Source organism: Taudactylus pleione, unplaced genomic scaffold, assembly GCF_031769625.1.
Source record: "Taudactylus pleione unplaced genomic scaffold, aTauple2 ptg000212l, whole genome shotgun sequence".
NCBI classification, from domain to species: Eukaryota; Metazoa; Chordata; class Amphibia; order Anura; family Myobatrachidae; genus Taudactylus; species Taudactylus pleione.
Window position 1 is genome coordinate 1021074 of NW_028284614.1, and position 17469 is coordinate 1038542.

Here is a 17469-nt window from a genome sequence, read left to right on the forward strand (position 1 = left end):
GGTTTGGTTCTCCAGACATCCGAATCCACCCGAATTCTGAAAATCCAGGTCGCAGTTCTGATCTTTTTGCAGTTCGGAATTCAGATTTTAAATCTGAATTTCAGGTTTTGGATTGCATAAATTACATGATCCAAGACACTTGAGGGTGTTTTTTTTCAAATCCAGATCCAAAACATGGGAGGTGGTGTAACTAGGGCAGGGGAGCGTGCCCTGGGCACTGTGGGACCGGCAGCGTGGGGGGGGGGGGGGCACTGCCGGCCATGGTACCGGCCTGCCCTAGTTAGCCAGTGTAGCGCCGACCGCAGTGAGTGCGGTCAGCGCTACACATTTACACAGGACCGTCGCTAGGCTTCCTGTGCTGCACAGCTGAGCCCCTTCCCTCCCCCTGAGCGCTTGCCCAACAGCACCAGGAGGAGGGTGGCAGGTGGGCTCAGACTGTGCATAACACACCCATTGCCGCCAGCACGCGAGAGACACCGACTACTACTGGGGTGGATACTACTGAGGGCACTGTATCATGGGGGACCACTACAGGGGGGACTCCTACTGGGGGAACTATATAAAGGGCACTGTATAGGAGGGACAACTACTGGGGGCACTGCATAAGGGGAACTAATCGGGGCCTGCATAAGGGGGACCACTACTAGGGGCACTGCATTAAGGTGCAAATGGAAAGAAATGTTCCCAGTGACAAGAAAGGAGACTGTCATGTTGACATGCCCCATTTTTTTGACATGCACGCCTGCACATAGAGGGGGGGGGGGTGCTCCGTTTTCAAATTTGCCTGGGCTCCAAATACCCTAGTTACGCCACTGGTCGGTGCACATCCCTAGTACTGACTAGCATCGTATCCACTTCTGCCACTTTTTTTTTTATTCTGTTTTTTTCATGCAGATTTCATTCAGCTTAAAAAAGTAATGGAAAAACAAAAGGATAAAATGTTTAAATTTATGTTTCAGCACTTTTTTTTATTTTGTTGTAAAATGTGAATATACAGCTCGACAAACCTATTTTTGCACAGTGGCCAACTCAAAATAATAGCTGAATACTACAGCTTTAGACAAATTAGAGATCTAAATAATTTACAGCTCTAGAAAAACAAAAATGCAAATCAAATATGTAGAACAAATTTAACCAAGGCAGCAAATTATCCTAAGGAATTATGGTATCTTGTTAGATTTTTAACTGAATGATTCCTGATGCATGTTAGGTTAATCAAATATATATATATTTCTTTTTAAATGATTATTTCCTTCCAGTGTGTGTGTGAGGCCCAGATTCTATGGTAACATTTCAGTTTGCCACTGAATATTTTAGAAGACTACCCAACAGCAATAGTGCATGGATCTTTGGCTAGATCACAAAAAGGTGGAGTGTGTGTAGTGATATCACACGTGGTTAACAATGACTTGTGCCATAATTGCCAACTCTTTAAATGTCCTCCTGGAGAAACTAGAAGGAACACTCGAGTGTGCAGGAAATCCCACCACAAAAACACTCAACCTAAGTGACATCAGTAAGTCCTCAGATTGTCTACTTCAGTGGTTCTTAAACTCGGTCCTCAGAACCCCACACAGTTCACTTTTTGCAGGGCACCCAGCAGGTGCACAGGTGTATTCATTACTCACTGACATTTTAAAAGATCTACAGGTGCACCCAACTATTTACTAGTAATTATGTGAAGAGACCTGCAAAACATGCACTGTTTGGGGTCCTGAGGACTGAGTTTGAGAACCTGTGGTCTACTTCAAGGAAAAAGCTGACAGGATACAGGTAGCTGCTGTACACTCCCGGCAATGTTCCAGACATTCCATGAGAGTGAGCAATAATGGTTTGACAAGTGTGTAAAGTAGGCTAGGGTGTTAGCTTTGGTCTTGTTTATGTCAGGCTGCAGGCACACCAGTGTTTGACATGGATGAGATGCTGTACTGCCACTGAATTGGCAGCTGCGATATACTTGCAGAGTGGATCTCAGTGCCTTAATAATAAACTACTGTACACAAGTGAGCAATAAAACAATCATGTACTGGATGTAGACAAACTTCAGTATGTGGCAGTATAAGGTGTAAACATGCCCCTATGACTAAAGGAGTTTAATAATTACTGCAGGACCACCAACTAATGTGCTATCTGGCACTCCCCACAGTGTACTAGCATCAGAGCTCACTCACTCACTGCTGATCACCTCTACACTCCAGAAGTCCCATTGTAGAATATGGACACTAATGCCCAATACTCACGCTACCATGGTTTCACCAAGATTATGGTGAGATGATAAAGGTGGACTGGATTTCAGAAGGGGCCTAGACACCCCATGAAGCAGAAAGTTGCATGGACATAAGACAAGTTGCTGTTGGATGAGGAGTACACTGCACCATATCCATAGAGTAGCATTGCCTCTCGGACCTGCTGTGGATCAGCAAGAATCCTTACTTCACACATGCAATTCAGAGCTGTAACTAGACTTTTTGGTGCCCTGTGCCAGAGAGCATTGACACACTCTCCTCATGTTTTAAATAGGCACACAATAGTGCACCTGAAAAAGGGCCATGGCTTCATGGGGGAGGCCTAAGGATTTAAAAGAAAAAGGGAGGGGGGTGTGGGACAGGGAGGAAGCTACAGGTGAGAATGATAAACACAGAATGGATAGGCCTGACCAGCACCCCTTGCCCTGTGGTGCTATCACAGGTCACACTACTCACAGCCCTGCTGATGTTGCTCACGCTGTTGGTGAAATGTCTGTTCCAGGCAACAAGACTTGCCCTCAAAACTCCCAACCATAGCACCACAAGGCGCATTCATACACTATACTGCTCCAGCATTGTGATTAGAACAAGGAGTCATAGACCCAGGTACAAACTTTACTACATGTGGACTAACCTGCACCTCACATCCTGTACATGCAGGGCCCAGTATACGGTCAGGTATATAGCTCTATTTACATCATACCATGGATCAAGTTACTGACCACAGTGTCCTTCCCTTGGGAATCTGCTAATAGTGCATGCCTGGGCACATGACCTATTATTGCCTGTGAATATCCATTGTGCTTAACCTCAACATGTCACATTGAGAGGCACAAGAAGGGGGTGGGAGTTGTGGAGAGATTACAGCACAGATGTAGTCATTGGCATCACAGCACAAGGTCTTGGTTAAGAGAATAAAACCCATCTGAACATGTAGTAGGGACTATTTTCTCAAACTCTGTCCTCAAGGCACCTCAACAGTTCAGGTTTTAAAGGATGTCCATGCTTGTGCATAGATGGTATCAAACTGACTGAGGTACTAAAATAAGTCACCTGTGATTAAGTATTGATATACTGAAAGGCTGGAGTGTTATGGTGCATACAAACTATCCAAAATATGCTAGTGTTTATGCTAAAAACGACTAGCCATGCTCACTCCCGCTGGTAGTTTACAATAACCCCAGTCAGCTGTACATGCAGCCCAATCTATGGTTATCATGGAGCGTTGCCATGCTGCTGAATGGAGCATGGCCCTGCTCCCACGCGTCGGCAAGTGTGTATACACTTGCCGAAGATATCGCTGCATAGGCACATGTTGCCTTGAGATAAGATGTTGGGAGCACCTGGACTATAGGTTGTACTCTGCACTGGGTCAGGGATTGATCAAGAGATTCCCAAATACAGTCCTCAAGGCTCCATAATGGTTCAGATTTTAGAGATATCCATGGTTGAGCACAGGTGGTTAATTCAAATTAACTTACTAATTAAGTCACCTGTGGTCAACCATGGATAAGTATATTTGAATTAACCACCTGTGCTCAACTATGGAGCTCTCTAAAAACTGAATCATTGGAGCTTTGATGACTGTTTGGGAACCTCTTGACTGAAGTATAAGATACATCTATTCCACCAAAATCCTGGGTCCAACCCAGGATGCTGGTTTTAAGCCATGTCAAAGCAGCTTGAACCCCCATTTACACCACAGGCTGAACCCAGGACTTGCCTCTACCAGCAATCTCCAAGTGCCAGGAAATGCAGCTCTCCCATGCTGTGAGCAGGACCCACCTCAGATGACCTGGTCCACTAAGCCTTACCAATGTAAAACCCTGCTCAAGACCCCAGAAGTAGTGCCAGTCTCTTCACCCAGGGTTTTTTCCTAGGAGCCTGGCCCCAACCTAGTTTGACACTGCAATAACCCAGTTTTTTTCCCCCAGCAGTAGAAATTCTCCAGAAAGTGCACCATAATGTTTATTGGGAGTTTATTAAGGCATGTGTAACATAATGGCTGTACCACATATTAGCCTAGACAGCAGTACACCTGATGAGATATTTGGGAGGATTACTCTGCAATATGTTTCTATTAAAGGCTTGCAAGAATACAGACTAGCAAAAAGTAAAACCAGAAAGTCTGTGGATTCATTGGGTAGGGAGTAGGAATTAAATATGGAGTGTATTTAATGTCCACTTATCTATTCTTTGTACTACTTGATACAGTACAAGTAATAAGCTTTGGAAGTAGCATTTATTAATTACATCCTAAAGAAATAGGTAGAAGCTGATTGGTGCTATGGGCAACTTATATGCTATTTTCACTGCTTGAAACATCACCCCCTCAGTCATTGTGTAATGCCATAGAACTACAGTGCACATCACAGCATTCCCTGGAAGAGAGTTCCTTTTCAGGAATTCCAGAACTGAAAGGTCATGCTGGGTTGTGTAGTTCCACAGCAGCTCAAGTACTGTACTTCTATTCCTGATTTGGCCGGCAGAGAAAAAAAAAAAAACCTTCTCCCCTGGTTAAGGCAATAGAGTAAGCAGTCTAGGGCACGACAGCTGTGATCAGCATAACATACTGTATGCAAGTCTCCTGTATGGGATGAGTCGGCCTCCTGATGCCGACTATAGTGGCTGTGGGATCCTGGCAGCTCAAAGTGCCTACAACTTCAATAGCAGGTACTGTACTATGGGGAGGTTTAGGGTGCTGAAGGGGGACTGTTAGTGTTCGCCTTAGAATACTTCCCAAAAATTGCAGGAGTTAGTCAGAATGTCAACATCTGACTACGACAGTCAGGATGCTGTACCCAACCCTCCTGTACAGTTAGGGACCTTTCCTACATCAAATCCCACCCCATTATGCAATCCTACATTCCATGACTTCTGTATAGCCTCAGACGAAGCCCATTCCTTGCAGTGCTAGCCATGTACTCATTGGCTTAGATCGTAGACACTCCTTGTGCTTTAACTGCAACATTTTACAAAGATTTAAGGCAATTTGATTAACCAAATTTGGTAGATCAGTAACTGATCAGATACAAAACACTAAAGCAGTGTTACAGACACATCCAAGTTACATGTACACTTGACATGTATTGGCCAAAAACCAGAACCAATTTTTTTTCCTTTAAACAGGTTTTATTCATATTCTTACAGTGTGCATAGTGGGACTCCGAGTCCTGTGACACCATCGGACACCCAGTATTGTAACTAGCAATACCAAGACTCCTCCTCCAGCAGCTGCTCCCCTCAGCCACATGAGAACAGATGAGTTAGGGATAGAGGTACCTGAAAGTGTTAAACATAGCTTTTTAGTAAAGTTAACTTTGACATAATCAGTAAAGACAGTGTTTGTCATGGTAGAAGGTTTCATAACAGTACATAAGTAGTTTTAGTTTTAAGGCATTCAGGCTACAAGCCGTAGAATAGGTGTAAGATCACTGGCTTGGAAGACTGATTGGCTCCTTAGCCCAGCTGTTGTAGTAGACCTAGAAAGCAGTTTGTTGGAACTGCTAGAGTATTGTATGGACAAGTCTCAACAACCTACTAAAGAATTGTTGGTTACCTCTCACTCTAATGGGTAATGCCTTGTCAACAGCCAAGTCTCCACCTGCAGTCATGGGATCATCCTTTTCAGCACCAATGAAATCCAGGTCAGAGGTATCATTCAGCATGTCAGTATGAGAGACCTCTGTAGGAAAATTAACATGAACAAAAGTTAAGATATGCCAGTCACCCTAAGGGGCAGATGTATCACTTTCCAAAGCTTGGTACATGAGAAATATACCAAACAATCAGAAACTCAATTTTCAAACCCAGCCCTCAACACGAGTTAGGAGCAGATTGGAAAGTTATAAACTACCAGCTAGAGTTTAGTACATCTCCCCCTTTGTCTACAGAGTTGTATTGCTTCTTCATATAGCCACAGGTTAGTAGAAATATTTGTGAGCAATAGCATTTGGCACTAGTATTTAGGTACAGAGGAGCAAACAATGGTGGATTTGCATTAAATTGGATGCAGCAAGTCACCTACAGATAAGTTACCTTGAGTAGACATCACATCTTTCCTATCTGATGGAATTTCACCATCAATGAAGACAACTGGGCCTTTGCTTACAGTGATCTCCTGCATTGGTTCTATGGCTGCTCGTTCTGCAAATAAAAACCATGATTAGTTTTTTGTCCAGGCTGCCTTCTATCTAGAGAGCACACAGAGCCCTTACTTGTCCTCTGGCCACATGACCTGGTGCAGGAATCAGCAGCAGATGGGACGCACACAGAAGCGCTGCAGTGGAAGTAGACCTGTGGAACAGATGGTCATTAAAGACAAGTAGCAGCTTGAGATCCATGCTGTTTAATTGCAAATCAGTACCACATATGCAGTACATCTTTAAAGGACTTGTACTTTTTTGGGAGTGGTGTGATTGCCCAAGTCAGATGCCTAGGGCCAGATGTATATTTTTCTCTTTGAGTTGGTTCAGATGTAGCAATCCAAGGCAGCCAGGAGGACACTCAGGTGCCCTATTCATAATCGGAGGCCATATGGTCTTCGATTATTTAGTATCGAACTTGCAGTGGGGGGATAGTTTACTCTGGAGCAATTAATCATTGTATGGGGACAGCTGCTCCGAAAAGCAGAAGTAGCTGCGTTACTACCTCCTCCCAGTCAGCCTGGCTATGCATATGTGACCTGAGGTCACTCATGTGAGCCCTGATGAATGGCCTGGTAACTTAAGTATGAGGAAACTAGAGTTTCCGCATGGTTACCAGGCCATTTATTGATGAATAGGCCCATCAGGCGTATAGGAAGTGTGTTTACTCTCTTTCTGGTGGAGGCGAGCTGCTGCAGAGGAGAAGCCAGGCACCACCCATGGAGCTGCCGCCAAGCCCTGCCCCACCACACAGCATAAATGGAGCTGGATGAGGAGGGGAGGCAGGTACATATGGGGAGTGGGGGCTGAAGACATTATGGGAGGGGGAGACAGACATATGGGGAGTAGGGCTCAAGGAGCTAATGATACTGCTATGAGGGGGAGGCAGAGACTGGTGTGTGGGAGCTCCTAGATGTAGACACTACTTGTGGCAGGAGGGCAGGAAGCAGAGACATGGGGAGTGGGTGGGGGGGAGGGGTTCAGGGCACTTATGACACTATGGGGGGTGGGGGATGGGAATATGACTATGGGCATGGATGAACACTAGTGATGATAGTCACCAGGATAGGAGGGGGTAGGGAGTGACAAGGGGCAACCATCAGCTACCATTCTACTGAGATGTGCTACAATGGAATAGTTACGAAATACCGCCGGTCACATGGCCGGCAGTTTGATTCTCGGCAGCGGAAGCCCAACAGCGCTGGAAATCCTGATCGTCCCTAAAGGTAAGTATAAACTAACCTGTAATCTGAGTGGTGGGCGCAGACTGCTGTAATCAGTGCTGAGAGGGGTGTGGTGCTGTGTGAGGGGTACTGTGCTGGGTGACAGGTGCTATAATCTCTGGTGGGGGGAGAAGATGTACTGTGCTGGTGACAGGTGCTGTGTAGTGAGGGAAGAATTTGCCCTATAGAATGCCTTCTGAGGTGTGGGTATAATGAACTTTCCACTAAAGCCTGTCCTTTTTCTTTAGTTACAGCAGTGTGCTGTGATGAGAGAACCTTGGATTTTCTGCTGCTGGCACCAGGAAAAAAAAAAAAAAAAAAACAACAAACACCTTGTCCAGGGCACCAAATTGGTTTGGGCCGGCTCTGGCCTAAGTCACAGCATTAAACCAACAGCACACCCTCCCCTATGATTAGTAGCAGAAGATACCACAGCTCTGGAAATCTGTCACTCAGTAACAAGTTGGATGCTTAAGTCACAGAAAATGAAAAGATCATTGTAGTCTAGAAAACAAATCATTTTAGGCAAAGTATGCAATTGTAACTTTCATGGGCTCAACTTGTGTTGCCCATCTTAATACCCTTGTCAGATTATAGCAGGAAATAGTTAGAAGTTTGACTATAGAAGTTTACCAGTCCATCTAGAGCAAGCTGGGAGCCCAGATCCACAAAGGTGAAGGTGCTGACAATGAAGCGCTGGTAGTGGGTGGAGAACGGCATGCTCTGTGTGGGTGTGCCAACTGGGACCAGCTGAGTCAGGTAGTTGTCCCCAGCATAAGGGCACCTGGAACGAGAAGGATTAGTCATGTGTAGAGTAGTAGTACACCCTGTTGTCTCATACAGAGGAAGGGGGTGAGATGGAATACCAGCCTTACCGATCCACAAGGATGGGCCATTGGACTTGTTGTGTGGGGTCTGCAGAGGGAGTGGCCCAGCAGTCATTTAAGATCAGAACCAGGTTTGGGTCTGTTCTTTGTAGTATTAGGACCTCTAGGAAGACTGGATCTCTGAGCACTTTGACCACAGGGTAATCTCTATCCAAGTAGAATGAAGCGTACTGCATGTCTGCCAGAGGAGAAACCAGGTTACTAATACTACTAAACCATTCCATTATAGACAAACTCATGTCAACTGGCCATAGGTCATTACCTTAAGCCCAATTTGTCCTGTAGCAAGAAAGTTCAATACACCAGTCATTACCTTGAGCTATCCTCATCTCCAGGAGCAGGGGACCCGAGGTGGACACAGGAAGGGGTGGAGGCAGGGTGAGCACCTCAACTTGCAGTGGGAGAACACCAGTCCGAGAATAGATGCAGCGGACAGTCAGCCTAGTGTAACAAAGCTAAAATTAATTTTGCCCTGTGTACAGCAAAACCACATGCCTATACCAGTGTATGGCTTACTGTACCTCAATGTGCTGTCTCTTGTAATTGATGACCCTTGCCATGTCCTTATGTCCCTTGTGGCATAAATTGTGTTTTCATACAGTACAGTGTTATCAGATATCTGGCAAAGGAAAATTAGTATTATACAAATATTAGGCTTGAGGTAGGATGGCAGGAGTCTTTAAGGAATTTTACAGTATTATGGAGAAAGTACTATAAAACCAAAGTTCTCAATTGGCCAGAATGGTTTAGACTTCAACCAATGAGGTTCAGTAGTACTATGACCAAGTTGAAATACAAGCCAGCTTCAAGATGATGCTTTAACACCAGTTCCAAATATGATCAATTATAAGGCTTTGGGATGTAGTTGATATCCCAGCTGTCAGCGCTCAGGATATTTAACAGGTGTCTGTATAACCCTTATGGGATGCTGGCATCAAAATTCTGACCAGCATCCTGTACCCAACCCATACTTGACTGAACTCGATGGAAGAAGAATACATTTTTCTAACTAAAGGGTGCAACAACAGAGTTTAGTGGAATGTAGCAAATGAGGGCAATGTATACATAACCTGGATTGGATGAGACTAGTAATGTTGATCAGTTTAATTGGCTACTCTAGATTGATTCACACATTTCTTTGGACAATGCTACATTAGTTACCAGAATTAGTAAGATTCACAACAGATGATCTGGGTCCATCAAGTGTTCTAGATGCTGGACTGGGGAGTCTGCCAAGTATGCAGCCATTTCAGTCCTTGTAATACAAGACAGTTTTAACGGTCGTACCCATATCAAACAGCAATACTACAACCTTACCTGACTGACTCCTCCACAAGAGAGAGGGAACTGCACCAGTATGAAAGCTGAAGTCTTCAAAACACTCAGCATGGGGCACGAGGTTGGGTCCACATTGAGGACACTGACTGAATCCAAGAGCAGAGTTGGTGTAGTCACATCCTTAGAGATAGCGATCAGGACCTGGCTGCTGTCTGTACACTGTGCAGTCACTGGAGTAATAAAGGAAAAAACCCACAATGGAGGCAGTTTGGTGAGTGAAATCCCTCCATCTCATTGTTGGTGAACTGAAGCTTGTCTAGTCCTTTCACACATAGAACTCACTACAGTGGATAGCTGTTTAAGTCATCTCCTATAGATTAGTGCATGGTGTCCTCTACTTTGGACATCTATAAAGTTAGGTATGCCACCTAGTGGCAACTTTTAATTCCTACAATGAATAGATAAAAATCTTAAAGGGGCCTATCCATTAGCAGATAAAATGGATTGAACGATATATTGTTCAATCATTAATTATATCTGCTAATGCAGGCCTGGCCAACCCGTGGCTCTCCAGCCGTTGTGAAACTACAAGCCCTAGCATGCCTTGCCACAGTTTTGCTATTAGGGAACGCTAAAACTCTGGCAAGGCATGCTGGGACTTTTAGTTCAACAGCTGGAGAGCCACAAGTTGGCCAGGCCTGTGCTAATGGGTAGGCCCTGAACGATGACAGATGTGCACTCCCACAGCCGATAATTTGCATCTATTGTCTCTCCAACATGTCGGGTCAATTATTGCATATAGCTATACGATATTAGCAATATCGTGCAGTTTATATGCGGCAAACGACGAAAGATTAGCTGCAGAGAAAAACAATTATTAAAAAAAAAAAATCTACTCCCTGAATGAAGTCATGTGATATCGTTCAGCAAAATGTCATGTACATGACAGATATCGTTCAGCACAGCCACCGGAATTTTCAAAGGGATATCTTGTCTTTCATTGTTCAGAAATACATCTGCTAATAGATAGGCCCCTTAAGTCATACTTCAGACTTTTAACCCAAGCCACATGCGATTCCTGAGGGCAAGTGTGGGAGTACCATTGCAGCCATGCAACCCACTGTCAATGTCATACAGTGGGAGCTGGGGCATATTAACCACTTGCCTGGCATTGACGTAATTTAGTCCACACCAGGCAGTTCTTTATCTGTACTAGACATAACATTTTGTCCAGACAGATAAACATGAGGGCTGCTGCAGGAAGAGAACCTTCTTGCAGCTGCTGCTCTCAAAGGGGCCTTCTAGTCCCTCTGCTTGCCTGCACCCTCTCCCCCTCTGTCTGCCGATCACTGCTGAATAGTAAGCAAAGCGGGACCCCCTACCCAGCACCTGCAGAACCAAGCAGCCGCTGGGGAAAAGTTAGTTAAACACCCCCCCACCCCTGGTTCCTGTATCCAGTCTCAAATTGAATGTCGATGGTCAGTTATTTTTAAAAAACAATCTTACAAATCAAAATTTTATGAAGCCATTTTTGGACAAGATAAAAAATGGATGTTCCTCACCTAACTCACTCATTAAAAAAAATAATAATTTTTGAAAAAAAAAAATAGTCAGTTAAGTGGTTGAGAGGGGACCCATGTGCATTCCCCGTCCTGGGCCCTCCTCTCCTGGATGGAGGGCAGCACACTGACCAAAGCAGTGGACTCTAGTCACTGGGAAAATTGTTTGCCAGCAATTTTTCACACTGCGTATAATGGCCGGAAAAATTGCCTGGCGGCCATTTTCCAGGGGTTTTGTATAGTGCTGCTACAGCCAATGCAGGACTTGAGGCAAGTATTGAAAACTATGGGTGTAGGGTGTACAGTGTGGCTCCCCCTGGTCCCAGGGGCCTGTACATACCCTGCACCCATTATAGATACACCCCTGCATGGGAGGCAGGGAAACCCTCAGAAGAACTTCCCCAGTATATGCGCTATAAGTATTCACCTGGAGCAACTAACCTTTGTTTCCATAGTAACAGGGAAGGGAGGGGTCACTGGGAGAGAAGCAGCAGTCTAGTCCTTCACAGACAGCCCTGGTCACAGAGGCATTGGCACAAGGCAAGCGGTCACCACTCTGCACAGCAGCACAGTCACTGGGGCTCGGAGCGTCCATAGCTGAGGGAGAGAGTCCTTAGTGTAGTAACCAGCATGTAATCTGAAAGATCAGGTTCTCAAATCTCTGGCTTCAAATGGTTAATATGCAAACCCCCCTTCACTTGTGAAGTGTTATGGTTTTTTTAAGTGGATTGTTCAATGAAGGTATAGCTGGCCAAACCAATGTGTGGTAAAACAGGAGTCTCCAATGATTTTAAATAAATAAAAATTTTTTTTTAAAGGGTGACAGTAGGGAGCCAATTGCCTGGTACTTTATCGCCATCTATTTTCTCTTCCCAAGGGGGGTTCATCTATCATTTAATTTCTAAAAGCTTTTGTAGAAATTAAGTTTTGGGGCCAATCAAAGTAGTAAATGCAGGATATCAGATATTTCCTGCTTACCTTTCTCCCAATGTGGCCCGCTGTCCCCATACACTAGTATGGGGACAGAAATTTATCAAGCTCAGAAAATTTTATTTTTGGAGCTTGACTGCGGGAGCATTCGCCACCTTCAGATTGTGTTTGCTTCTGCACACCCCACTCCCTCCCTATGTTTAAAAAAAAAAAAAAAAACAAACAGTTTGAGGAGACAATTTTTGGATCAGCTGTCTCCATGCCAGAGCAATGATGAATTGCTCCAGCATTTGCAGCAAGTAAGACTTCATTACCAGGGTCCACTTGGACCCCAATAATTAACTTAATGAAACCCCCAAAGGATTAGAGATCCCATAGTTATGTACAGTCATTAAATCCTCCACATACATGAACAGATGCAAGAAATTAGCATATGAAAGCAAAGGTCTGCTTTTATGTATACTTTTTCCCAACACACTGGAGTTTACTTTCAGAAAGGAAATCACATGTACTGTAAATTAGGGCATTACCTAGTAATAATGGGCACTGGAGGTCTCTTTTCTGATGTTCTACTTCACCATTCGCAATTTGTTCAGCAATCAGTGTCATCATGTAGTTGCCAAGCTAGGAGAGATTAGTTAAATACATTTATAGAAGCAATACATTCTATAGGGTTTCCTATACAGACCAGTAGGGCGATTAGAGTAGATATGCACCAAGATTTTACATGAGCTCAGTGGAGGAATAAAGCGCTGTCACTCAGGGGTGCCGAGAGGAGGCCCAGACTTCCTGCAGGGCCTGGGTCTGGTGCCACCCCCCTGGCTTTGCTCCAGGCTGAGGGGCTCACAGCATCCCCTCCCCAGCAGGTGTATTTTTTGCTCAAGGGGGCATGGCCATGCCTCCCGTGAGTAGGCCACGCACCCTCTTCACCTGGGCCCGGCAGGGCTCTATGCATGTTTGTATGTAGCAAAATACGAGAGATGTACCAAACCTTGGAGAAAGAAAGTGAATGCAGATAAATTACCAACTAGATTCCAACTGTCATTTTTCAAACAGCCTGTAAAGTGACAGCTAGGAGCTGATTGGTTGGTACTTTATCATTCAAGGTTTGATACATCTTCCCAAAGTCTATAAAGAAAGTAGTGTCAGTCTGTGTGGTGGGGTAGTACTATGAACACTTAAAGCTAAAAACCCATATTGATACAGATGAAATTGCAGAACTGGACTCTAGCGCTTCCAAGAATGGAATCTTCATTGTGCTGCCAGTGGAAGCAGATAACAAGATTGGTTGAGCTCTCTGCCAGTAAAGAGTAATGCATCCAACATACTCTAGTCACAGCACCCAATGATACCACACAAGCACTGTCCATATATTCTATACAAATCCAGTGCAACTCAGGACAAGGAGCAATAGGCAAAATAGGGGTTAAGGCACTTTTATGAGAGAGTTCAGATGTAAATGAAACTACCCTATTTGGGTTTAAGGTCTCAGATCTCAGTGGGTGTCCAGCTTATTGGAGCCTAGATACACAGCTACTCCCAGCTCACCTTTAGTCTATGCCACCATCAGGGCCGGCCCTGGCCCAAAATTTTTGGTAAGCGAGTATATTTTTTGGCACCCCCCTATGCAGTGCCCCCGATAGTGGTCCCCCCAGTAGTAAGCCCCTTATACAAGGCCCCCAGTAGTAGTCCCCCTGTGCAGTGTCCCCAATAGTAAGCCCCTTATATTGTCCCCCCCATGCAGTGCCCCTTAAACCGTGGCCCCAGTTGTAGTTCCCCCTATACAGTGCCCCCAGTAGTTAGCCCCCCCCCAACCTTACAGTGCCCCCAGTAGTTAGCCCCCCCCCAACCTTACAGTGCCCCCAGTAGTTAGCCCCCCCCCCAACCTTACAGTGCCCCCAGTAGTTAGCCCCCCCCCCAACCTTACAGTGCCCCCAGTAGTTAGCCCCCCCCCCAACCTTACAGTGCCCCCAGTAGTTAGCCCCCCCCCAACCTTACAGTGCCCCCAGTAGTTAGCCCCCCCCCCAACCTTGTAGTGCCCCCAGTAGTTAGCCCCCCCCCAACCTTGTAGTGCCCCCAGTAGTTAGCCCCCCCCCAACCTTGTAGTGCCCCCAGTAGTTAGCCCCCCCCCAACCTTGTAGTGCCCCCAGTAGTTAGCCCCCCCCCAACCTTGTAGTGCCCCCAGTAGTTAGCCCCCCCCCCCAACCTTGTAGTGCCCCCAGTAGTTAGCCCCCCCCCCCAACCTTGTAGTGCCCCCAGTAGTTAGCCCCAACCTTGTAGTGCCCCCAGTAGTTAGCCCCAACCTTGTAGTGCCCCCAGTAGTTAGCCCCCCCCAACCTTGTAGTGCCCCCAGTAGTTAGCCCCAACCTTGTAGTGCCCCCAGTAGTTAGCCCCCCCCCACCTTGTAGTGCCCCCAGTAGTAGAAACAAACAAACTAAACACTTACCTGAAACCCTGCTCCTGGTCCCGCTGCCGCTATCAGCTCCTCAGTCAGTCCTCCGGGCCGCTTTGCAATGTGGGAGAGACCATGACGTCTCTCCCATTACCCACTGCGGGAGCCGGAAGATGCCTGGCTCCGGCAGTGGGAGCAGCAGCCGGTGAGAGTCAGACAGACTCATCAGCTGCTAAAGCAAACACACAGCTGCCAGCAGCTGTGTGTTTGTCACGGTGTAGTGCTGACCGTACTCCGTTCGGTCAGCGATACACACTGTGCAGCTGTATCAGAGACAGACTGCCCGCATGGTACGCAGCTGAGGCACCCTCCACTATGTGGCGCCCTACGCAGCTGTGTACCATGTGTAATGGGAGAACCAGTCCTGGCCACCATATTGCAGTCATTCAATATTATGGTTTATAGGGTTAGTAGTTTGCCTTACCTCCTTCCTTATGTAGCATCCATCATAGGCAGCACCAATGATCATTGAGCCATCTGGTTTCTGTCCTACCCAGAGCCCACAAGTAGAGTCATTATGGAGCCTGTGAGGCTTCCCAGCATTATCTGAAAGATATGGAACACAATGGAGTTGGCAATATGGCTTCTGTTGCAGTAGCTAAATTGACAGATTCCATGTACATGAAGCACTACAGTTTATCTATTGGGAACTGGTGCTCCAACAACAGCGTTGTACCCCATCTTGCCACAAGTGGTAGTGCAGCAGGTGCAGTTATTTATTTTACAAACTTTTTGTAGCACACAGTCAACAGCACTTTGCAGAGACTATTTAGTCATTTACATCTGTCACTGCCTCACTGTAGCTTGCAATCTATACTCCCTTCCACACATCAGGGTTAGGGTTTATCAGAATCCAGTTAATGGAGGGTGGGAGACAGAGCAACAGAAGAAACCCACATACAGACATGGGGAAACATGCAAACTCCACATATTAGGCAATGTTAGGAATCAAACTAAAGATCTCTAACCAATGCATAATGCTACTTTTTTTTGTTTTTTTAAATAGTTATATTTATATACACTAACCTGTATTACAGTAGCTGTCAAAGTCAGTCCTCAGGACCCCAAACAGTGCATGTTTTCCAGGTCACCCAGCAGGTGCATTCATTACTCACTAATATTTTAAGAGATCCACTGGTGGAGCTAATGGTTTCACTTGTAAGTCTGAGGAGACCTGGAAAACATGCTCTGTTCTGGGTCCGGAGGATGGAGTGGAGAACCTAAGCTGTATTAGATCAACCACTAGTGGTAGCCAAGTTAGCTGAGATTTTTTTCAGTGCGTTTCATGCAGTACATAATAGCTTGCTGCCTAATAGATAATGTAAATATATTATAAGTGCAGGGTCCACCTCTTATTGCAGAGGAAATAAATATATATATAATATATATATAGTATGCTTATCCTCTTCACAAGGTTCTCTGTACCCCTAACTTCTCCTGATTGTACACATTTGACCTCCCCAAATCTTAAATACTTTAGTGTAATATACAGTAGTCACATTTAGACAAATCAATAGTGATTTTTACCAGAAGACCCAGAGCACAATGCATATACTATATGTATAGGAGGTCATTCCAGACAAAATTACAGCAAACTAGTTTATGCAGATTACAGCACTATTATAAATCTCATGTCCCCCCAGTTAGGAAATAGAGGTCAGAGATACTCACCTAATACTGTGAAGGCAGAAGCAAAATCTAGGGGCACAGAGAGAAGAGACAGACGCATCTTACTGGGGCCACAATGCAGATCAGAGACATCATCTAACAGCCCCTCAGTACCAGACACTGAGCTACAGATCCACAGCAACACTACACATCCCAACCAGCCCCTGGTGATCCCCATTCTGTCTGCCGCTCCCAATACTATAGGTGATCACAGGCCGGTCATTTATACCATGATGAGGGGGCGGCGGCTGCTGTGTGATCAGACAGGTGCTAATGTGACCCCAGGTGTGTGTATTCACCATAACTTCCCCTAGCACTATGTCTTGTCGACCAATTAAAAGTAATGTACACCATGTTTTTTTTTATAAACATATACCTCTTGATATTTGCATTTGCATTCAGTAGTGAGAATTGTTATGTATCGTATCCTGTTGAGCTAGCATGAAACACACATAGGGGCCTATTTGCTGTTTTCACATGTTCAAGGGCAGAATTAAGTATGTATCTCCTAAATGTACCAAAATAGAATACAGGAGATATCAGAGATGTATCTCAAGCTGGGCATTAACTAGACAATTATCTGTCAGATATCTGTCCAATCTGGCTGGTTGGAATGAAAACCTGGTAATGTATGGGAGCCAATGACAGTCGACCATTTGCTCACAAACACTGGAAAATAGCCAGAAATGGTTGTTCAGACAAATTGGTTAAAAGTTTAAAACACACAAATGTAACCAATTTGAACAATTTTTTTAGTCCTTTTTTCAGTGTTTAAAACCATATGATCAACTGTTATTTGCTCCCATACATTACCAGGTTTTCATTCCAGCCAGCCAGATTGGACAGATATCTGAGAGAAAATTGTATAGTGGATGCCCAGCTTTAAGCTGGGTACACACTTAAAGATTTTCTGTCCAACCATCCAACTAGTTGATTGATTGGAATGAAAATCTGGTAACGTATGGGAGTAAATGATGATCAGCAATTTGGTTCTAAATGCCAGAAAACAGACGAAAATGTACGATCAGACAAGTTTGTTAAATGTTTGATCTAAACAATTTGTTAAAAGAACAGTTTTTGT

The 17469-nt window shown here is 45.0% G+C and overlaps 1 protein-coding gene across 1 annotated transcript; it reads right to left on the minus strand.

The window, feature by feature from the left end:
• Positions 1-4350: 4350 nt before the first annotated feature.
• Positions 4351-16596, minus strand: LOC148517663 (zona pellucida sperm-binding protein 4-like). The gene is made up of 13 exons (XM_088478232.1): positions 16392-16596; positions 15145-15266; positions 12799-12892; positions 11780-11935; positions 9819-10009; positions 9023-9120; positions 8815-8942; positions 8490-8679; positions 8248-8398; positions 6464-6542; positions 6285-6392; positions 5806-5931; positions 4351-5528 (listed from the first exon to the last, which is right to left on the minus strand). Exons 1-13 carry the CDS (start codon positions 16564-16566, stop codon positions 5383-5385), a joined length of 1764 nt encoding a protein of 587 aa, XP_088334358.1. The 5' UTR covers positions 16567-16596; the 3' UTR covers positions 4351-5382.
• Positions 16597-17469: the final 873 nt, after the last annotated feature.

Bases quoted from the DNA above. Each gene is read 5' to 3' on its own strand.
- LOC148517663 (XM_088478232.1), bottom strand. From the start codon at position 16,566: ATGGGGATCACCAGGGGCTGGTTGGGATGTGTAGTGTTGCTGTGGATC. The intron at 6,393-6,463 runs GTAAGGGCTCTG...TTTTATTTGCAG, and splicing joins GTCATGTGGCCAGAGGACAA to AACGAGCAGCCATAGAACCA. The intron at 5,932-6,284 runs GTAACTTATCTG...ATTTTCCTACAG, and splicing joins AGATGTGATGTCTACTCAAG to AGGTCTCTCATACTGACATG.